The 24,029-nt window shown below is 45.9% G+C and overlaps 1 protein-coding gene across 1 annotated transcript in view; it reads left to right on the top strand.

Moving 5' to 3' along the window:
• The first annotated feature begins 12,013 nt into the window (after window positions 1-12,013).
• LOC146232980 (transmembrane protein 132C) overlaps window positions 12,014-24,029 on the top strand; it is a 73,024-nt gene continuing 61,008 nt past the window's right edge. The window contains exons 1-3 of the mRNA XM_084690025.1: window positions 12,014-12,041; window positions 12,153-12,373; window positions 12,457-13,043. Of these exons, the coding sequence (XP_084546151.1) occupies window positions 12,014-12,041; window positions 12,153-12,373; window positions 12,457-13,043 (836 nt within the window). The remainder of the gene's footprint in view (window positions 12,042-12,152; window positions 12,374-12,456; window positions 13,044-24,029) is intronic.

Below are 24,029 nucleotides of genomic sequence, written 5' to 3'. Positions count from 1 at the left end.
CTAACTGGGCTTGATATCATAAGTAAGAACTGTAGGTATAATTATTGTTTTATGATGAAACACACCCAAAATACCTTCAGTGATTATTTTTTATTTTATTTTACTTATCACAATCAGCCATGTTGAGGACCTGAGTGACGTGCTTTGACACCTAACAAGGTGGGACTACTAATTGGGAAGTGGAGTGTTTGTGCGTTGCCAATCAGCAGAATCACATTCTCCCGTAATCAGAGTGCAAGGTAATGGCCGCCGCACACAATCAGTGTGCACTCCTGGCAGGAAAAGGCTAGTTTAACTTTAATGAACTCTGGTTTGAGAACCTTCCGTGGTTGACACCTTATGGGAAAAAAACACCTCCTAACAACTCACAAAACTGCATTCTGTGTCGTGTAAAATATACTCTTGTGAAACACACCCCCCTCTTCCCCTCACCCTTTCTCTCCCCACAGGCCCACACAACCAATTAGTTGAAGTTGGAACTATTTAAACCGATCTGTGTGCGGAGGCAGTAGACAGGCAGTGGACAGGCAGTTGGCTGAAGACAGGCAGTTGGCTGTGCTGCAGTTCTGTCATGACAGCGAATCGTCGGTGGCTCCTACCAACAGTTCCACCCCTGGTCGTGTCTCTCCCAGGTCAGGCCAGAGGGCATTTTCTGGCAGAAAAACACAGTCCTCTTTTCCAAGCACCACTATCTGCTCCTGCACACACTCACCCTTACCCCAGGGCCTCCTAGTTAAGGCAAATTGGATGGGGCCTCCGCAGAGCACTGAGAATGAATGAATCGAAGAATAACACAGGGATTAGCCCCGGAAAATTACGACTGTTTTATTCAAATGAGATGCGAAATGGATGAAGATGTTCTGCTACTGCTGAAGCTTTCAGACATGCCCTCGTCTCAACCTTTCCCCTTCTCATTGCTCGCCTTCAATGTATTACTCAGGTACTCATTTTAAACAACATTTAAACAAACTCTCCATTTGAGAGCTCCCCTCCCCGCTACACACACACACACGCTCCCAGCCCTCACTCCCTCTTGCCTTAAAAAAACAAAACAAAAAAACAACGCATCCAGCTTTTCTGTATTATCGCTAGTGGAACGGGCAGCAGATAGGATAATCTGTCTCCATACAGTAGATATACATTCCAGCACGCCTGCGGCTGTGTGGCAGCTCCTCCCAGCCCGAGCTAGGGGCCTCGGTTTGAGCCGGACTCTGCCTCCGCTGCTGCAGCCACCACTCTGCTGCTTGTAATGAATGCCCAGACACAGTAAACACACACTTGACCTTGGCACCGTATGCCTTGCTCTGGCGCAAGTTCAAACGGGAACTGTCGCTTCTTCTGTCTGTTATTGCTCGTAATATGTGGAGTCATGTCCGTGTCGGATGACTCTGAGACTGCAGGGATTACCGTCGCTCAAACCCGGGGGCAAGTCTTGGCTCGAATTTGTCATGAGGGGATCTTGTGTTTAATATTGACCACCAGAATTTACTTCGGCGTGTGTTTTCAGCGTCTGTGGAGAGTACAAAGGCCGTTCCTTTTTTGATAGTGTCAGCTGTCACTCCAGTTTGTCCTCCAAGGAGACACAAGTAGGGATTACTTTTACCAAGGTGTCACAAACTCATTCAGTCAGCCCCACAGATCTGGCCTGTCCACTGGAATACTTAAGGATCCCTTTCACATAAACCGAGCAATATCTCGCAACCATGGTGACAAAGAACATAGGCCAATGCATCGGGGTAATATTAACAATCCTTTGTTGTATTTGGGAAGCTGTGGCCATTTCACCGGAGCGATATCCAGTGCTCTGACCTGCATGTCAAGGAGGGGACTTTTGGCTGAGTGAGTCATTTGTCTGGAAATAAAGCAGGGGTTGACGGGGAGCGATGCGGCAGTCTGAAGCAGCCCCCTGTGAATGGAGATAGATGAGGACAGGCTCCATGCTGTGATATTACACAGTAAACACCAGGAGGACACCACAGAGACCAGCGGTGAGACAACAGCAGGACCCTGGGCCCCAGACATATCCACATGTGCAGAAATAGAAGATGGCGAATGTCCAAAAGATGCAAGCTGAAACAATCTGCCGTGTGTCCGTTCCAGAAATTAAAAAGGTTTAGATGAGAAAACGTTACATTGGCTATAAAGTTTGTTGCGGTCTTTTGCATGTAACACATATTATATAATATGCATATTGCATATTATATCATATATAATTCATTTACGGCAGACTCTTGCATCCAAACCGACGTACAGGTGGGGCTTTGAATCATCAAGCTTTTGATCTGTCAGTCAAACGCTCTCTCGTGAGCTAGCCCCTCCCCTTAAGCCTTAGTCTGAGGTGACTGAGTAGCAGGCCTGCCAGAGGCACTGATTGTAGTACTATGGAAGAGCAGTGATCAGAGAGAGAGAGCAGGGGAGAGGCTGAGGACCATCATGCTAAAGGCAAGGCTGTGGCCAGGCCACTGCAGCCCACTCCCATACCCTCATAAGCAGCCTGCCTCTCTGCCCTCTCAGGCTCAGCGGCTGGAAATGAAACACAGACCTTGGCTGGCCCTGAATAATAAGAGCGCACATGAAAAGGCTAGGCTTGTCGTTTGAGGTATCACATGAGAGGGGAACTGTCTTTATAAACATCTTTTACATTGACAAAATGTTCTTTGTAGTGCAACTTGGGCTCCAATTTCTAGCCTTGACACTCTTTGTCGGTTGCAGCAGGTTAGCAGTGCTAGGTTGCCAGGTTGGTGCGTACAGGATGGAGTTTGTCATCGGTACTCCTGAGTGAATGCTGTGTCAGGATTCCTTCTCCCTAATGTGGATTGGGATGTGTGTTATTCCACAACAACACATATGTTAAGTATATCAAAGGCACTCAATGTTCTTTGGGTGAGCTACATTACTAAGGCAACATCCAGAAAGTGCTACGACTTGAATATTATTATTTTTTGTCGAGTCATTCGGGGTAATGAGAGACTGCATGTGTATATCTGTTTTGTGTTGGTTCCCTAGAGATGCTGTGGGCCCTCGTTATAATCATTAATTCTGGTTAACCTCACTGATGGGAAGAAAAGCGTGTTCTTTTCTTATGATCCCTCTGTGGAAATGTGCCGAGTGAACAAACAGAGAGGGACAACTACCGCACTCTCAAGTCTGGTGAGCTGGACCGTCGATCTTGGCTGTTGGACAGTAGAGTCTTTGAAAACACAAGGTGCTCCCTCTGCCACCCATATTTCTTCTTAACTAAGAGATGTTGTCGGGAGCAAGACAGCTCGCTGCCTTTCCTTCTGATCAAGTCGGAAATAGAATCCTCCGTCTCCTCTTGTTGTTGCCTAAAGGCTTTATTTTCCTGGATGAAAATAGAGGTACTTGTCTGTGGAGTGAATTCACACACTGACAACCTTGGGGTTAAACCACAGATTTAAAGGAAGTCCATCTGGGGCTGCAACAAAAGCAGATTTTTTTCTCAAAAGAGAGAGAGAGAGGGGCACTGAGGTGTAAGCACGCGTCCTCCACAGTCACATTCTCTTTAATGGGCCGTGAATTAAGATCTTTCCTGATTTGTTCGTAACAATTATTGAGTCTCTCTTCTCTTTCACAGTTTCCTATGTTGCTGTAAGAAAGATACAGGGAAACTACCTTGGAATAGCTTGTTTTTCTAGCCCAGCTCTATTAATGGCAAGAAAGTGTTGTCTTGTAGGGTAGGCTTGTGTATGAAAGGAGCACAAGGTCAACTGTGTCATTCTTTATGTAGGTGACATTGGGTTAGGTTCATCAATTTTTTTGTTAAGGTGCTGCATCTCTGAGTGTGCAGGACTAAAACCCAACATGCTGCAGTGTTAATTTCTCTTTCTGCAGCTCCACAATAGCTCGCTGTGAATAGAAGAGATTTGAAGAAACCCTTCCCTCTGCAAAAAAACTGAAAAACCTCAGATAATGAGATTCTCTCTCATTCCCCCCCCCCCCCCCCCCAAAGTATTATCCTTGTGTTCCTCGGCCAGCTATTTGAAATACCACCACAGTACAGTAACGACCTACGGTGACAAAAGTCATTTGGAAAGATAACGAAAATGCTAAATTAAATGATGTGTTCTCTCCTCTCAACTGCAGCTTAACTTATTAAACAAGTTGGTGTGTGCGGTTAGTGTGTGCGTTTCCTTCAGGAGCTTCTTGGTGCAGTGTTTGAAGAAGCGACTCAAAGTCAATCTCACCATGAGAGGGAACTCTCCTCCCATCTCCCCCCTCCACTGGAGAAAACCAGTGCTTTTCTTCGAGCTTGTTGACCAAATTGTGTTGGGAGAGCCTCAGGGAACACTGTCACAAACGATAATACTTTTTCATCACCCCATTTATTTCTCTTAGTTGGCCTGCCAGAATCTGTTTTAATGTTGACGATAACTGGCAATGACGAGAGTCTTAGATGTTGTAGAGACTGTGTGCAGCTAAAATCAAAAGAAAGTAATCTGTCATGTTGCTAATGCATTAGGCTTTGTGTTAATGAATGATTTGTGGTTTCCAGAGATCTCTCCTTCTTGTTTGTCTCAATTAGGAGATGACAAAGGACGTCCAGAGCAATTTCTAACATCTCTAACTACTCTGCTCTCGTTTTCAGGATGTCTTCTCCTATTTTGCATTGTAAGCCTTCTGTAGCGAATGTTGCAGAGCAGCAAGTTGTGTTTCTAGTGAAATCCTTTGGGGTGAATGAGAGTGTATTCAGCATTTTATTGACCCGTGCTTAGTCAAATATGATGAGAATAGAGATCCCATAGTATGCTGTTTCCCCTGCTCTGAGACCTGGGGGAACCTGGCCAGAAGAATGCTTCAGCCAACTCTTGTACACCTCCTTATGTGTCCTGGAACGGCGCTGGATCGCTTCGTTTGTTTGAGATAACTGTTGCTCTGACTCTTCTCTGTCTGACTGAGTGGGTTGGTCTGCGCTGGTTCCTATGGTACAGGAAGAGCTTTTTCTCTCATTGTTAAATGTCCCCCAGCGTTCACAAAGAGGCCGACTCACTCTAGCCCGCTCTGCGAGGGGCCCTGTGTTTGGCCTGATTTACGATATCACTTCGCCCATAAAGGGCAGTGTGAGGGGAAGAGATTCATTAGGGAGGCCAGTTGATGTTCTAGAGAAGTCCGGAGTGGCCCTGGGAATACTGATTGGCACACAAATCTGTGCTTGTCTCATCCTCCTGGTCCATGTCCCCCCCCCCCCGCGCGCGGGTCCCTACGACCTGGCATAAAGGAGACCTTTTTTCCTCGCCTCTGTTTGGGCTCGTCCCCCCCCCCCCCAGGAAGCCAGTGATGCCCACTGCTAACCCGGCCCCTCAGTTGTCGATACCCCGGCGTGATAACACTGTTAGAAGCATCAGGCCTCGTCCTTGACACCTGGGGACTGCTGTTTAGCCCATAATGGCTTACCTGCCGACTGTCCCCCTCAGCACAGAGCCTGGTGGAGGGATGGCGGGGCTGAGGGATGGAGGATGGAGGAGTGGAGGGGCTAAGATATGGAGGGATGGAGGGAGAAAGGGTCTCATCTCTCCTGCCCTGGCTTGGTCAGACAGGCCTGGGCAGGCTGTGTTTACTCTCACCCTGGGTCGATACGGTTTAATCCCCGAGATGATGCTTTCTCTCATGAACTCAAAAATAGCTCTTCCATCCCGTCGGTGAAGCCGCGTGCCCATTACTCTTTATTAGTTCTTACCGTCTTAAACGGGGCCATCCATTAGAGGCAAGGCAACAAACAGCCCCAGTAGGGGCCTGGTAATCTCTGCAGCCAACGTTTCCACACACACACACACACACGCACACACTCACTGCACATCCACGCACTCTCACACACATGCATGCACACACACACACACACACACACACTGACCCACATAATCACACACACACACATCATTGGCACCGTCCCTTAATCACGGGTGGTTATTACAGGTTTAATTTTGCACCACTCAAGGATGACAGGTGGTTCTAGACGTTCACCTGGGGAAAGGGATCTCCACTCTGTTTTTAGAGGAACCAGACTGGTAGTGAAACTTTTACAGCCAACCTCTCTGGGCTCCACTTTATTCAGTTTCCCTCCACCTTTACTGTGCTGTCTCCACACCAAACTCTGCCTTACTGTCCCCTTTTGTATAGCAACAGTAAACAAGCATAACATTATATCATATTGGATCATTTATTGATTTGAACCTTAGTGCCTTTGCCACGTTCTTACATTTCTTTGTGCCTCAACAACATAAATTATACTCAAAGGATGCTTGAGGGTTATGTAGTATTTATCATCTGTGACGCGTGGGCACAAACTCAATAGCTCTTATTAATGGCATACTGTATGACCAAAAAAATATGATGTAGGTAATTCAGAAGGACTAGAAAGCTTTCTCTCATCCTTCATGCCTAAGGAGATTGGAGCGCGCGGGGGGGGGGGGGGGCGGTGTTGGGGAGGGGGGAGGGGGGAGCCAGGCAGGTCAGAGGGAGGTGTCAATCAAAAGCAGCAGAAGGTAATGTCACCCTCTATGTGTGGTTTCCTGGCTACAGATGTATCCAATATCCCCGGAGAACTTTCTGCTCTTCCATGGAGCTTCTATGACCTACTGTGTGAGTCGCCAGGACGAGTCCTGTTCTCCCATTGTCCTACTGTGTGAGTCGCCAGGACGAGTCCTGTTCTCCCATTGTCCTACTGTGTGAGTCGTCAGGACGAGTCCTGTTCTCCCATTGTCCTACTGTGTGAGTCGCCAGGACGAGTCCTGTTCTCCCATTGTCCTACTGTGTGAGTCGCCAGGACGAGTCCTGTTCTCCCATTGTCCTACTGTGTGAGTCGCCAGGACGAGTCCTGTTCTCCCATTGTCCTACTGTGTGAGTCGTCAGGACGAGTCCTGTTCTCCCATTGTCCTACTGTGTGAGTCGCCAGGACGAGTCCTGTTCTCCCATTGTCCTACTGTGTGAGTCGCCAGGACGAGTCCTGTTCTCCCATTGTCCTACTGTGTGAGTCGCCAGGACGAGTCCTGTTCTCCCATTGTCCTACTGTGTGAGTCGCCAGGACGAGTCCTGTTCTCCCATTGTCCTACTGTGTGAGTCGCCAGGACGAGTCCTGTTCTCCCATTGTCCTACTGTGTGAGTCGCCAGGACGAGTCCTGTTCTCCCATTGTCCTACTGTGTGAGTCGTCAGGATGTCCACATTGGAAGTGTCTCGTCTTATTTTTCTCTGTTAAGAAAGATTTCTAACTCTCTCCCTTGTGTTGTACCATCCATCTCTTCTAATTGTCATTGAGCTCTCTGTCCTTATCCCCGAATCCCTGTTGACTTGTGTGTAGTGGAGCATAGAGACTGCCATCCAGGAAGACACTGGCAGCACCCCCTCTGTGACCGCCCATATCATCAGAGCTGGCAGAGGGCTGGACAAGCACTGTGTTCATCCCTGGTGCCCTCCTTCATCGCCCAGTCATTTACCCAGACTCTGTGTGTCTGTGTGAATTCGCATGTAAGTGTGTGTGTGTTTGAGTGTGTGTTTTTGTGTGAGAAGACTTCTACTCGCTCCGTCAGTCAGACTCCTTGGTCCTGCTCCACCTCCTCAGACACTGTGGTCTGGGGGGCGTCGGTGATTGGTTGAATGGGTTTGTGTAGAGCCAAGGTGCTGCTTGGTTGGTCAGCTCTCCGACTGGACCTGCTGTTGTTCGGCATACACTCACACACATAGCCCCCCCCCCCCCCCCCCCCCCCCACACACACACACACACACACACACACTCTCCTGTCTGCAGCCTATCTGTCCGGACGGCTTTAAAAGTTGAGCTTGCCTGTTCTCCCCTGGGCCATCAGCAAGGCAGCAGTAGGGGAAGTGGTCAGCCCTGAAATGGAAATAAGAAGAGGAAAAAACGACCAATCACGGGTTGGAGTGGTCCAGACTGTCGTTCTCTCAGAGACGGGAGACTTCAAATGGTCTTAACTTTCCCCTCTCGTGACATGCAGGCTTTCATTGCTTTTCCATGTATAGCCTACATTTTGAGTGTGTTCGATCTGTTTTATTAATACAAACAGCACCAGCAGACATGCATATTCGGGAGTTAAGGCCGTGCTATGAAGAAAAGCAAACACGAGTTCGCCAATGTTATATTCATGAGAAGGATCCTAAAGTAGTGTGCAGAAATAGTCTTTGAGTGTTTGGTCGTGCCTGTATTAACGTCAGCTTCTCACTGTCAGCTACACTCACAGGGACGGGAACATAATCCAGGTGTGCTGCAGACCAGGCTAATGTGGTTGTCAGGGGGATCAACTCTGATCGACAACCATCCTCACTGACTGCAGAATATTACAGTGTGTCCTGATATTAAAAACTCCCCATTGCAGCTGAACAAAACCCACACAACCCTCACAACATACTAATACTAAAACACCTTCTGGATCTAGTCGGGAGGCATGGGAAATGGTTGTTTACGAAGGGATTTGTCCAGGCATTGTGATTTGAAGATCTCTCACACACTGGGACTCCATCAAACACAATAACAGGACAATTCTCTCCACCACACCATCACCAACACCATCTATTTCTTTATTAGTTTTACCTTTATCCATTTCTAACACCACTATGAGGAAACAATGCATTTGGGATTGACTGTCATTTTTCTCTTTTGTTTGTTGTCATGTTGAAAAAGACAAATTCAGTGGCAGTCACATTTGACATTGATTGTAAACATATTTAATCAACAGTCTTTTAAAAGAAAAAGAGTGATAAATGTATACTTGAATATCTTAGTTTATTTGGTCAAAAAAACTAAATGTCAAGTGGAATAGGTTGCAGGTTCAAATCCCACCCTGTACGTATGTCCCTTTGGATACAATCATCTGCTACATGAATATATTATTGTTAATAATAAAGTAACTCCCTGCTTTAGCGTTTGGTTTGAATATCAACCCCACCTGTCCCAAGACAGTCTTCCTCACATTTGACATTTTGCTGAAAAACCATTTCATTAACAGTCATTTTTTGTCAAAGGAATGAGAAATGAGTGGGGTCTGATTGTGGAAGATTAGAACCTCCCTGCCCCTTCACATGTCGCCTTCACCCCCGGAGGAGCCCGTGGCTGTCAGCCCTGGGACCAGGCTGACCTTGGTCCTCACTACCTGACAACTGCATTGTGTTAGAGGGTTAGGCTCTTAAATACTGAGCCGTTGGTGCGTTGTGCTTCCTATTGCTTTTCCTTTTCTCATTTTGTCCCTTTTGATTTGTAAAGGCACATTCAGACTGACTTTTATAATGATTACATGTGTTCACAGGGGGCTCCAGGACCACTTTTGCTTTGAATGGATTGCAATAATCAGTTTCGATTTGTACATTCAATGGCTTTTTTAATACAATTCTCCCTCCCTCCCTCCCTCCCTCCCTCCCTCCCTCCCTCCCTCCCTCCCTCCCTCCCTCCCTCCCTCCCTCCCTCCCTCCCTCCCTCCCTCCCTCCCTCCCTCCCTCCCTCCCTCCCTCCCTCCCTCCCTCCCTCCCTCCCTCCCGCCCGCCCGCCCGCCCGCCCTCCCTCCCTCCCTCCTTCCCTCCTTACTAAATGAGGTCCCTTTTATTTTTGAATCACCAGAAGCAGATTGCTCATAAACAACAGATTAAAATGCTTCTTGATGAGTGTGCTTCTTTTTCATAGTCCCTGCTCATGCCTGTAATTGTAATTAAAGACCAGAGTCATTCATTTTGTCCCCAACTGTGTCATCTTTCACTTGTATCAAATGTTCACTGCAGCTATAAATGGGCCTTCCAGAAATTAAACAAAATCAGCCAACCTTGCAGTAATAGATTAAGTCTATAATGGTTTTCCTAGAACATAGTCTGAATGGGTAATCTTTAGGTCAACAACTCAAAAATCAATTGCAGAAAGAAAGTCTCAAAGAAAATCCTCTCCAACCAGTATTAGGTTAATTGAAGTTGAAACAGTTCTTGTTTGAAGTGTTTTTTACCTGTCAGTAACTTGAACACAACATAATCGGGGTCGCAGAAAACAGCCATTTTCTGGTAACTAGAGTCGATCTGTCTGACCTGTCCAAACTCATTTTTTTGATTTAATTAAGAGTGGTGTTACAGGTTGTAAAATAGTGTGTCTGTGCCAGCTGTCCTCCTAATACTGTGTGTGTGTGTGTGTTGGTGTCTGTGCCAGCTGTCCTCCTAATACTGTGTGTGTGTGTGTGTTGGTGTTTGTGCCACAGTATATGTTATCCATAGGCTGGACGAGTAAGTGGTGTGTGCAGTTGCAGCAGATACAGTCAATATCATGAGGGTGGGAGGGAGCAGACTGTGGCCGGTGTTTGAGAGTGCGTATTGTGTCAAGGCAACTCCCTGTGTTTGAGAGTGTGTATTGTGTCAAGGCAACTCCCTGTGTTTGAGAGTGCGTATTGTGTCAAGGCAACTCCCTGTGTTTGAGAGTGCGTATTGTGTCAAGGCAACTCCCTGTGTTTGAGAGTGCGTATTGTGTCAAGGCAACTCCCTGTGTTTGAGAGTGCGTATTGTGTCAAGGCAACTCCCTGTGTTTGAGAGTGCGTATTGTGTCAAGGCAACTCCCTGTGTTTGAGAGTGCGTATTGTGTCAAGGCAACTCCCTGTGTTTGAGAGTGCGTATTGTGTCAAGGCAACTCCCTGTGTTTGAGAGTGCGTATTGTGTCAAGGCAACTCCCTGTGTTTGAGAGTGTTTGCTGGGTCGAGACGGCCCCAGGAAAGTTTGTTTGAGATTGTATGTTGGTGTGAGGCAGCCCCAGAGACAGGAGAGACATTACCACCCGCAGACCAAGCAGGATGACTTTGGGCCTGATTGTGCTGTCTTACGAGGCTGCTGCCATGACTACTGCCGCACTATCAAGCTTCTCATTTGTTAGTGTCGTTCCACTATCTACAACAATGCCTCTTGTGTACAAACAACACTTCCCCCTGTTTGCACAGAAAATAACAGATTGCCCAGCGCAGTTAAATGGTTCCCGTCCTCGTGTTTTAAAGGGCGGTCTTCCATTTTCTCTTGAAGCAGCAAACTGATGTCTAAGTTGAACTGCGACTGTGGTGTTTGGGGCGAGAGTTCCTAAACGGCGTGGCGATGCCCTTCAGAAGGCCTGCGGTTACGCCCGCCGTTACGCCCACAGCTACGCCCGCCGTTACGCCCGCGGCTGCCTCACGGGGACTGGGCCGAGGTCAAGTGGGCGCCATGAATCACAAATCCCCTCGCTGATTTGTAAATTGTCAGGACATTGATTTACAAGGCTAGGCTAAGGAATGAAATCCGTCTCAGCCAGCATGGAAGATGGCAGTGTGTGGAGGGGGGGGGGGGTGTAATCACACAGCAGATTGCTCTTGAGAAGAAGGTCAAAGCCCACTCTTTCTGTGATTAAAACCTTTTTACACATGTAGTGTTTTCTCTCGTCACTGTGGACCTGAGAGTGGAGATTGTTAACCATGCTCAGTGCAGCCTGGGATTGCAGTACATTTAAACAATCTCAGCCTCACTTCATAAGTGAATTGAAAGTCCGCTTTAATTGTTTAATTTTGATCCAAGTGATTTGTATATACATTGGCACACAATCATTTTCGGACTCTGAAAATTGAATTGGGAAACTGACGAAGCCTGATTTAGCACAGAAAATGGCATACTGAATTTTCTAAACCTATTTTCATCGCAGCTCAAATCCATAATCTTATTGCCGTGTTCTCTGCTGAGGTATCAGTACGCTCTGTTTTCACCTCTGTGGATTGACTCACACAGACAGGAAATGACACGTGTCCAACATCTGGAGAGTCACAGTGCAGATTAACGCACCACGCACATTTCCCATTATTAAATCTCGTTGCTTGACCGTGCAGAATACTGTGTTACAGTCAGCTGTAGGTTAAATGAGCGAAATACATATTTTAATCATGTAGACATTAATTATAGATGATAAGCGTTGCATGGCTATCATGCTTTCATGAGTCAAAAGTCAAAACCACACAATATGCAGTGCCATTAAGTCATCTCTGAGGTGTTTCAGAAGCAGTTTTCATGACAGTGGTACCTCTGAAGGATTCCGGTACTTTTATAGGAAGATAGTTTAATTACTCACTGCAGGATTTTCGGCAGATGTGCAGTGCACAACATGGGAGCTTGTTTAAAACTTGGCTGTCCTTTCCCTCTCTTGCAGTAGCAGACTGTCGGGTCTTGGAGGGATTGCAGAGATTTTCGTCCATCCCCACCTACTTGCCCGTCGACTACAAGGTTCTCAACGCCGAGTCGGCCTTTTTCCTGAAGGAGGCCAATCAGGACTTCATGAGGAACTCCAGCCAGCTGACGCGGACAGAGCCCTTCTTCATCTACCAGGCCCGCGGTCCCCCCTCCGTCAACGCCAGCTACGGCCCCCTGTCTGTGGAACAGCCTGTCCCCCCGGAACTGCTGCAGAGCCCGGCCGCTTTCCCCCCTCCTCCTCCCTCTTCACCTTCAACTGGAAGGTGCAGACCTTCATCATCGACGACAAGATCCACCTGGTCAAGCCCAAGGTCCAGGTGCTGTTCTACGTCGCGGGGAGAGATTGGGACGACTACAGCGCCGTGGACAAGCTGCCCTGCGTGCGCCTGTTGGCCTTCCACGAGACCCAGGAGGTGCGCGGCAGCTGCCAGCTGCGAGGGGAGCTGGGGCTGTGTGTGGCCGAGCTGGAGCCCCTGGCCGGCTGGTTCAGCCCCCCCAGCGTGGTGCCCGGGCGCCAGAGGAGCCAGGAGCTGGCTGAGGGGACCCCCGTGGAGCTCTACTACATGCTGCAGTCCACCCAGACCGGGGAGTGCCACTCGGAGGAGGTCCGCAAAGGCAACTCCATCCGCTCCGACCAGGAGGGCATGTTTGGCTCCTCCACCTCCACCCCGATGCAGAGGATAGGCAGCGTGCGGTTGTACCAGAGCCCCGTCCCCCCGCCCCTGGCCGAACACAGGCTGGATAGTAACTTCCAGGTCCTGGTGCCGGCCACGCCCCTGAGGCAGAGGGACACCATGTCCGCTTTCGTCACAGCCTCGGCCTTCTCTCCTGTGGAGATGTTCACTCTCAGGTAGGACCCTGCACGCTTCTGCACTACTCATGGTTGTCACAGGTTCCTGTATATCACAGGTTATGCAGTGTGTCATTGATATACAGTATATAGAGGTGAGCAATAAGTAATTATTGAAAAGATAGTTTTTTTGTACAGTGGTGTTGTATGCAGAGGAGCACAGAGTGTTGGTGTCATAATTCAGGTCCATTCAAGTCACTTTCAAGTCAAAACAACTGCGTTAACCCTACCCTACCTGCCAAGGTAAGGTTGATTTACTGCAGACTCAATTACTCAGCAAAAACCGCAGTGTTTTTTTTATTTATCGTTCCGAAGATTCACTGAAACTGTAGGTACGAATTAGAATGTTCAGATTAGACTAAGTCATTTAGAAAATGAACACACAATGCAAATGAGGATGTCATTAATTAAAATGCATTTTCATTAGCGTAATGACTGTGAGCCCAGTCTTAATCACACCGGTTGAGAACATTTGTAAACTATAAGATATGCTCAGACTGGGGGTTAAGCCAATTTGTCAATCCATCTAAATGAAAACCAGCCAATGGACTGATGGGATTGTTTTATGCTTAGGTGAGTAGAAATAGACATGCAACAAAAGGCAGTTTGACAATCATTTTCTCATCTTGAACACAGACACAGGCAGGATGTGATTGCTTTCCGTCCTAGTTGCCTGATTGTCTGATGTGGTAGAAGGATGTGAACTGGCAAAATAAACAGATTTTCCAGTGTTCGCAGTCAACTCCTGTTCAGTTAATTTAAAGTAGATTATCAGGTAAAGCCACCTTAACACAGAAAAACAAAATTAATGTCATCATTTCCTCACAAAAATCCATTTTTGAGTCCGTACAGCTGAGAGGCCCAGGTAAAGAGTGCCATCTATTTTGAACAGAAAATGAGGATAATTTCTCATCACAGAAATTAACGCTCCACGCTGGGCAGCATACGGCTGCTTGCCTGTGGTGTTTTTCTTTTGGCAGCGGCCCTGCATGCGGCGACTGCAGAATGGAGCAGGCCAGCTGAGAGCTGCAGATAGCAAGAGGTCTTTGGTTTCAAACCTATGTGCGTACAGAAGATAAGACTGTCATCCCCAAACAACAAAAAACACACCTTGATCTCTGTCTTCCTATGAGTTTCATTGTCTGTTTCTATTGCAGGTCATTTAAGACACGCTTTTCACAGTAAACGTTGTGTCCACCAAACGTTTGGCATGGTAAAGGAATGAGTCATTCGTTCTTCACATCGTTCTTTATTGTAACTGGTGGAAGATTCAGAAGTCCAAAGTTATTCTGTCCTTTCAGTAGATTCATTCATCGTCTTGAACTCAATTTTCACGAACTCCAAATCCATGCAGCGACGAGGGCTAATTCCAAATGTTTTTAATCAGAAATAATCCAGTCAAATTTGTATAAAATGGACAGCCAGCATGTAGGCTTCTTGGCTGTGTCAATCACCCAACTCTGGGAACTTACTAACTCATATTTTCTTACTTAAAAATCCAAGTCAATCTGGAAGAGATTGTTAAACACTTGCGTCTGCATCCTTTATCGTGAACATTTTATCTGGATGTCATTTCTTGGTGCTCATTTGCCACGACTTCCATCAAAAACCATCTGCTTAACTTTCGACTGGTAATTGATGCCAGTAGTGAATAGTCAGCCAGTAGTGATGGCGCGCTGAATCACCATCGACATACACTACTTACAGGGGGACACAAATTGATCCCAGCTAGTTTACTTACATTTACATTAAGTCATTCCCCCGAGGCAAGTAGGGTGAAGTGCCTTGCCCAGGGACACCACATCATATGTACCATCATAGTACCAACCTATGTATTTATGCTCTTAAAGAGGTAGTTGACACATATAGAAGGCAGGGCTCTACTATGCTTGTAGTGTTTATTGATGCATCCAAAGCATTTGACCGCGTCCACCACTTTAAGATGTTTAATAAGCTCAAGATTAGAGGTGTGCCCAGTAGTACGCATCCTAACTTACTGGTACGCAAACCAGAGCATGAGAGTAAGATGGAGGAGCATCTTGTCTGCCCCTTTTAAAGTTGGTAACAGGGTCTGGCAAGGCGGTATATTATCCCCAGTCCTGTTTAATATCTATATGGACGACCTTTCCAGGCAGCTGAGGGGATGCAGAACAGGTTGTGTGATAGGTGATTCCCTGGTCAAGCACTTTATGCATGCTGATGACCTAGCTTTACTATCCCCTAGCAGCAGCGGGTTTCAACAGCTGCTTAACATCTGGTCTAATTATGGGGTTGATTTTGATGTTCAATATAATACCAAGAAGAGCGTGCTAATGGTCTGTAGAACTAAGGATGACAAGGATATTAAGTTCCCTGCCTTTCAACTCTCTGGGCAAACTCTGGGGGTGTCCAATAGTACCAAATACTTAGGGCACATTATTACAGACACATTGGAGGATGATGCTGACATGTTCAGACAGAGGAAAGTGCTCTATGTTGAAGCTAACATGCTGGTTATAAAATTCCACCACTGTACACTTGACGTTAATATGAATTTGTTTAGCGCCTACTGCTCCCCTGTCTATACAGCTCCACTCTGGGTGAATTACAAGAAAGAGAGCTTACGTAAATTGAAAGTAGCTTATAATGACTGTCTTAGGATACTCCTGAAGGAACCAAGGAGTACTGGAGCCAATGAGCTGTTCTGCAATGTGGGTCTAACCACCTTCATGGCCTTGTTGAGGAATCTTACTATTAGGTTTATGAGTCGGCTGGACCGCTCTGCAAATGTTATAATTGATCTGATGACAGACCCTGGCCGCAGCTCTGTCAAGTAGGGAGTCAGGTGGCTGAGCGGTGAGGGACTCAGACCTGTAATCTGAAGGTCGCCAGTTCGATTCCTTGCCCAAGTGTCCTTGGGCAAGACACTTCACCCAACTTGCCTCGGGGGAATGTCCCTGTACTTACTGTAAGTCGCTCTGGATAAGAGCGTCTGCTAAATGTAAATGTAAGTACACCTTTAAGATCTGGGAACACTGGCATCAGTGCCTTCTTTCCTTGCATATTTCTATTTAATGAATTGTTTGTTTTTTTGTGTTTTCTTTTTACCATGTCGGCCTTGAGCCTGTAATAAAGTTTATATATATGACACAGCCAGGAATCGAACTGGCAACCTTTGGATTAGTAGCCCGATTCCCTAACCGCACAGCCATCTGACCCCCTCATCTCTTTGTCACTATTCACTTATCTCCTTGTTTACCTACAGTGCTGTCAGGCAAAGATACTCAGGTTGGGGTACCTGCTTACCGGTATTTTTTTCATATTTTGGGGCATTTTTTGTTGTTTGTATTGTGTGATCCCTTGAGGACCTGTGCCACACATGGTTTCCCAGTTGAAATAAAGGTTAAATAAACACAAATACAAGACAGGATTCACAGTGTACTTTGGAAATTGATCTCACTTACATTTGTTTTTCTTGATATGAAATCCTTTAAAATCCAGTGTCTGCAAAGGGGTAGATTAGTAAATCACCACTGGTGATTAATGAAACATATCTAAGATAGATTTGAACATATCTTTGCGTCAAACAACATGGCTGCACACTAAGTGATCATAATAGACTAGATTGGATTTGGCAGGATTAAACACCTAATTATAGTTCCTGTGTTTGATTCTTCCCTGCTGTTTTAAGTTAGAGGGGATAGTATCTTTTTGTCTATATACATTTTAATTAGGGCCTTTTATGTCCCCTGAGAATATTGGAAATCCGTACCTGGTCAGCCCATTATCTTTCAAGCAAGCGCATATGAGTTGAATGTGTATTACCATAAATATGCTAATTATATATGTAACACAGAGCATTAACATAATTTGTTTTATGGCCGTCATTGCGAGACTATGGGACAAATGTACGTGGTTTTAAGACATTGATAATTCATTATCCCCCAGCATTAGATAGTTTATATGCAAATCATATAATAAGGAAAAGGCAGAAACTGACTTAAAAGCTTTATACTCCCTCAGGGCACCCGTTGCTGTATAGTGGCATAAAGAAAGCGACGCTCATTAAAGGAAAGTGCTCTATATTTTGTAGAGGCAATTACATCCTGGACTAGGAGAGCTTGCTTTCAGTCATACCACTTTATGCGTATTCGTGGCAGTAATGTGAGCAACTGGCAATTTGATGATCGGTTGAGCATGTTTGGTCAGACATACGCAAGGATTCTATATTCTGATTACCCTTATACAATCATAAAAGTAATCCATGGTCTAGTTCTTGTTATCTAAATAACTGCCTGATATTTAAAAAAACACACACACAAGGCCCATTTCTGTATTCCATTGTGAGGCTGCTCAATACCATGATGATGTAGGCCTATTTGATGAAACTCCAGAAACCACAACTTGGTGTAAATACCATTCCTGTGTGATAGTGTTCTCTCTGAAGGTCCCTGAGTCGGCGGTGACCTCGAAAGAGCACATTGATCCAAGCGTCACTGCTAGTCTTTAAAGATGAGATAAATGCAATAGCATGCCGCAAGAAAAAGGGTCCCCAGCAACAAGTGATCAATTGTAGTTGACTGATGATTCGCAGCCCATGAGATTAATTGCCTGTGATTACATCCAATGCCATGTCTGTAGGTTTAAACTATGCGTGTGTCTTTTTGTGTTTGTGTGCAGTTCAACACCGTCGCTTCTGTGCCCATAATTTGTTTTACTCATTTGCCCCCCATCAAGAACAATCTACAAAACATTTGTCTGTAAACAGATTTAAATGACACTTGGAAGTTGACAGATAGGAGGTCATGGGGTGTGTGTGTGTGTGCGCGCGCATATGTGTGTGGATATCTATGCATAGCACACCCTGTGAATACCGAAAGCGGTAAACTACTTAGTGTGAATCAATTACCCTCATCTTTAAAAGGCAGTGCATCACCGAACACGTTATCCGCTAATATGCTTCATTAAGTGCTGATGGAAAACAATGAACTCATGTATGCAGTGGTGGCCTTCCAGAACAGCAGGTGCAGGATACTATGAATCACAACCAAAATGGAGGGGGAGAGGGCAGAGTTTAGAACATCTAGTCTGACTTCTGGACAGGTGTTGGGCGTGGCCCGGTTCAGCCTGGAGTGACCCACGGCTGTGTAGGATAGGAGGGCCCTGGATGAAATGTGATTATCTTTCTTTATGGATAATTGTTTGTGTCTCGGTAGATTTTCTCTTTTCTTTTTTTCTTTCCTTGCAATAGCGATGGTGATTTGTGTACTCACCTAGCAGCTGTGATGGTAAGCCTTCCAGCTGCCGTGGAGGGTTAATGCACATCCCTGTCCTCCTCTGCTTTGCTCCATGTTATTACATATCTCCCCCTTTTCCTTTCATTAAAGCACCAGACAAACCGGTGCAAGGACAGCTGTTGTATTAAGAGCGACCTGTTAGCTTTTCACTCAATTAGCAGCTGTGACTGACATCTTTTGATACAACAAATTATTTTGGCAGAAAAACGAATTCTATTGGCAGATGATACTGACACAGCTTGACATAAATTCAGCCAGATAAGAAAGCTGTATTGGGGGATTTTGAGGTACCTTGACCTCTCTGACTGTTTCTACTCTCTGTTTCTACTCTCTGTCTACCTGCCTACCCTGCTGGAGTTCAAGCGGACTTCTGTGTTTGTACTGTCAACATGAACAGTGTGCGGGCGTGGTTGTCCATGGCAACTGTCCGTGAGTGACTTTTACAGTGACCAGGGCCTGACATGGAGCTTCACAGAGCAGATTTACTGTCCTCCCCGGCTTTTATAGAGGAGGTTCCTATCACTGTGTTAGTGCGCACGGGCGTGTGTGCGTGCCTACAGCTCTGAAACCCTGCTTTTACCACGCATGGTTCCTCACGGTGGGCTCATTCAATCTCCCTCTCTTTCCCTAACAGAGAGTAGCTTTTAAAGAGCCAGGGCATTAGGGCACCAATAAGCTGAATTACATGGTTAAGTGCACATGTAGAACAAAGTAAACAACAAACAAATACGATACCTGGCATGACACAGCGCTACTGCGCAACTAAGTATCCAGTCTGAGTGGATAAGGTTCGACCAGGCTGTTGATACCGCAGCCCATTGATCACTCAGTGGTCCGACATTCACACCAGGACATTAATGGTGCAATCTCATTTGAAAGCCATAATCATTTACAATAAACCGGCAGGGAATCAGCATCTGTTAGAATTGAACTGCAGGACAGAATGATGACATGAAAGCTTTGGTGAATGCTTTGCCGTTGGCCAGTATAAAAAAACAAAAACACCCACCAGAAACCGAGTTGTTGGGTGATGTAGAGAGACGATGAAGGATTGTAGCGGTTGTACCGTTCGCTTGTCTCACTGCCCAAAATATGACCCGGCACGGTTTTCACGGCGTGCAGCGCAAACCTTCCGTGTCGGAGACAAACATCTCTTTTATTTTGTTTCTTTTCAGCTTCGTGCGGCGACACTATTGCTCATTGAGCCGTCGAGGCGTCTCCACAAGGCCGCGGTGATAAATGCGTTCCCTAAAACGACGGCAAACACACAGCGCATCCAAACATGGCGGCCGTGACTTCTGTGCCAGAGCTTGTCTCTACCATAAGGCAGCCTGGGGGACTCTCTGCGGTGTCAAGGCCTGGACACCGTATTTCTGCTGAGCTCGCTTGTTGGAATTGAGCCCGATACGTCCTTAACACTTTTATTAGTGGACAGACAGGCTCACCTGTGGCCCTGGACAGAAGTTGACCGAGGTCCTGTTCACAAACACTCATGCCAGAAAGCTGGAGCAGAGAAGTGGAGGAATAGTGTGGCTGAACAGAGTCATTGTTGGCTCCTCCAGCCTCTCTTCCCATCCCCTCCACCCTGCCCCCCCCCCCCCCCCCACTAGCTCAGTTTGTGATTCTCCACAGGGGGTCCTTCAAGACTCCTCTGGCTTTTGAGCTGCTGCTGTGAGACCAACACACTGTACTGTAAGCGCTTAGACTGTGGCTGATTACTTGCTTACATTTAAGTAGCTGTCAATTGGTTACAGAGGGTTTTGGTCTTCTTTTAAGCCCATTATCCTTTTATATAATACACACACACACACAAACACTGTTTTGGGGTCTAAACGGCAAGATATATTACATTACTATAACTTCATTACATCCTTGTTGATAGGACCCCTTCTGTGCTGCTGTTGTCTCCGCATAACCTCTCACTTTTCCATTAACATGTTAATTAAATGTTGGCGAACATTTGACACTTCACAAGCTTTCATATACTGTATTTGAAGTTAATCGAGGTCATATTCTCGATGCTGATGAAAATGCTGATCAGAATAAGGTTCAGAGGTTTCGAACCGCTTTTGTAGCTCCGCATTAAACATGCATTAGAGTTAATTATGTTTTTGCTGAATGACTGAATTAAATCATGATAATCCTTTCTGTTTATTATCGGAGCTAATTACTGGGTAAGCTTATTCAGTCTTCACGGAGGAGCATTTCTCTGTCGTTTCTTTAACTGTTACTACAGTGCAGATGTGATCAAAGCGTTGTCTTGTCATTAACTTCAATCTCTAATCTAGACTTCCACACACATTATACAAATGTTTTTTAATTGTTCTGGTTCTTGATTTTATTAATAATAGGATCAACATCATCTTATAATACTTGTTGCCGATTCACACAGTTTACAGTTGAGGTTCCCTGATACACTAACACACATTAAATCTAGTAAATGGAAAATTCGGAATGCTATTTAGCAGTCAATAGAGTTCTACTTATTACGCCATGACCAAGTCACGTATTGCTGAATCAATTTTGCTTGAATAGAATTATTGGGATGTGATTAGGAGTATTAAGTAAGACATAATATCCTATCTATTATGAGAAACATTAGCACAATAAACAGTGGTCAATGGGTAAATCACCCAGGCAAACATGAATAAAATCCACTCAAGGTTGAATTCACTGAACCAACAGAGAAGCTTGTTCTGACTCAGAGAACAAACACACACTAGCTATTAGTCTGCCAAATAGGCTGTGCAGAACAGTTCAACTCCTTTACCTCGAGAGTAGAGCGATGTGGGAAGGTCTGGGGGTGCAAACCCAACACTTTTTATCGTCCTTACCGCACGAACAGAGCGTGCAAACAAACATTCAAGAAAAAGGATTTTAAAAACGGCATCCAAATATGCAAATGAAGACATGTACACCAAAATGGCTTTTTAATTGACTTTAAAGTATTCAATATATAAGGAAACACATTTCACCCTGAATACAGTCTTGTGGGATATGGTGTTGTTCAGAATAGATAGGGCAAGTCTCCAAATCACTGCCACCAGGTGCCTTCCTGCAGAATGGCACACCTCTGTAGTTACATGTGACCCCATTAGAGGAAAAGGACAATTCCCTCTCGCAAATTGTTTTCAAATTGCTTTAAAAATCAGTACGCATTCTGTCACCGTTGTGAATCTGTGAATAGATTAGAGGAAAGCGTGCACAACATTGCAAAAGAGATTTATTTGCTGTAATCCACATTTTTGTCTTTCTTAAAAGAATGAGTCATGATGGTATGTGATGTGTGAAAAGCCCAAGGACGCTGCCTCTTCTGGGAGCCCATATAATCACTGTCTGCTCTAGTTCTCTATTGATTCCAAAAAGGACACTGCAAGTTTAGCCACAGGCAAGGGGCTGCATTCAATGTATTTAACCCCCTTTAACTGCGCCGTGGATGCGGTTACTCTGGGGGCTTCATGAGAAGTGAATCATGTGCATGGCATTACCTTTACCCAGCCCAGGCTGTTCTGTGAGGTTTCTGTGTGGTTTCTGTGAGGTTTCTGTGTGGTTTCTGTGAAGTTTTTGTGAGGTTTCTGTGAGGTTTCTGTGAGGTTTCTGTGAGGTTTCTGTTAAGTTTCTGTGAGGTTTTAGTGAGGTTTCTATGAGGTTTCTGTGTGGTTTTTGTGAAGTTTCTGTGTACTTTCTGTGAGGTTTCTGTGAGGTTTCTGTGAAGTTTCTGTGAGGTTTCTGTGAGGTTTCTGTGAGGTTTCTGTGTGGTTTTTGTGAGGTTTCTGTGTACTTTCTGTGAGGTTTCTGTGAGGTTTCTGTGAAGTTTCTGTGAGGTTTCTGTGTGTTTTTTCTGTGTGGTTTTCCTGTGTGGTTTTCCTGTGTGGTTTTCCAGACATGAGCTGCCTCCTGTATGTCTCTACAGCAGAGCTATCTTTGACCGGCAGATTGCCACCTTGCCAGTTACTTACAACTCGCTATGGTTGGATTCTAACTGGTCGGGCGTATTATCTGTTTACTATCTGTCCTCACTGCTGATGACCCATGCTCAGAGCACCTCGTCGGATATATCTCTCCCAAAACCAATGTCGGATTGACCCACATTATCCTCAGACCGTTATCACCTAGCTGGGATGTTTATCTGGCTGTCTTCCCCTCATCTGGAGATCAGGACTGACTTAACCACAGAGACATCCAGCTGTCCTCGCTGTTGGCAGGGGCAGTAACCTATCTGGGCTGTCGTGTCAACAGCCTCTCTCACGTCGCTATGTCCTGACCTGCTGTAGGCCAACCAGTACTTGCAAGTAGCCACAAATGAATCACTAACATGGGTTGCTGAATGAGCTGGGCCCCCGATGTACATGTGAACAGGGTTTCCGTTACACTCGCAGAAAACGACACGTTTTGACTGAGTGTCAAATCTCCGCAGAACCGTTTTAAATACTTCTCGAAGGAAAACGGTTCTCGCAGTATTTTGGTTCAGATTAAATTGGATTCATTTAATCCTTTACTTGGGCATTTTGAAACAAAGTCAGAATGGGACTGAGTGTATGCTCAGATGGCAGAACTGCCAGTGGCCTTCCAACCCCCATCATCTTTAATCAGAGAGAGATGGAGAGTATGTGCCTCTCCATGGTTATCAGTTAAGTCTGAGAGGAACAGGATTGTGCAACGCTCTGTCCGTCAGTAGCCTGGACAGGGTCACCCTAGTTTCATTGTCCCAGTGTGCCAGTGATCAAAAGCCCTTGCTGTGAACACCCACCCATTCATATGATGAATACGGATTGAGGAAACGTGTAATTAAAGGCTAGCCCTGCGATACCGTTCTCCCTGCCAAATAACCTGGTCTGCCTTTATTCAGAAGCTCTTTTTCTCTCTCTCTCTCTCTCTCTCTCTCTCTCTCTCTCTCTCTCTCTCTCTCTCTCTCTCTCTCTCTCTCTCTCTCTCTCTCTCTCTCTCTCTCTCTCTCTCTCTCTCTCTCTCTCTCTCTCTCTCTCTCTCTCTCTCTCTCTCTCTCTCTCTCTCTCTCTCTCTCTCTCTCTCTCTCTCTCTCTCTCTCTCTCTCTCTCTCTCTCTCTCTCTCTCTCTCTCTGGGCACATGTTTTATGCCGTTTTTTTTCTCCATGTTTTGGTTTCCATAGATACCACCTTGTTCAGTCACAGTCGATGCCACTGTTGTTTGTTGTGTTTTTTAGTTTCTTGCCTGAATGACCATTAATCACAGCCGTCCATGGTCACCTTGAGTCTCTCTCAGACTCACCTCAAAACGTCTCGACCAACTAGTTCCAGAGTGACGGTCACTATACTGTGGGTGGATCCTACTGACACAGGCTGCGTTTCCCAGATTCATTAAGAAGCTCTTAACGCTAAGAGCTTCTTAGGAGAGCTCTTGGAACGTTCCTAAGAAGCTCTTAGCGTTAAGAGCTTCTTAACGAATCTGGGAAACGCGGCCAATATCAGCAGCTGGTTGTGTTTACTGAGAAGAAAAGAGATACGGTTACGGTAGTGATTCCACCATCTCTCAAACACTTCCCCCCCTACCTCATGAACGCTCATGTCAGACGCAAGGACCTTCCACACTCTGCGTTTTCATTACCTGCTTTGTTTGAGGACTGAGAGTGGCTTTTCTCTCTGCATCAGTATAAAGAGAAGGTTCCCTGGAGTTTCCTGCTCGTTGGGAAGATGGATGGTTCCTGTCTGGGAGGATGTTGGACCAGCACTT

The sequence above is a fragment of the Hypomesus nipponensis genome, chromosome 24, assembly GCF_054491055.1.
Source record: "Hypomesus nipponensis isolate SF chromosome 24, ASM5449105v1, whole genome shotgun sequence".
In the NCBI taxonomy this organism is placed as follows: Eukaryota; Metazoa; Chordata; class Actinopteri; order Osmeriformes; family Osmeridae; genus Hypomesus; species Hypomesus nipponensis.
Note: the sequence above shows the minus strand (reverse complement) of the source record. Positions and strands in the feature narration are given on the sequence as shown.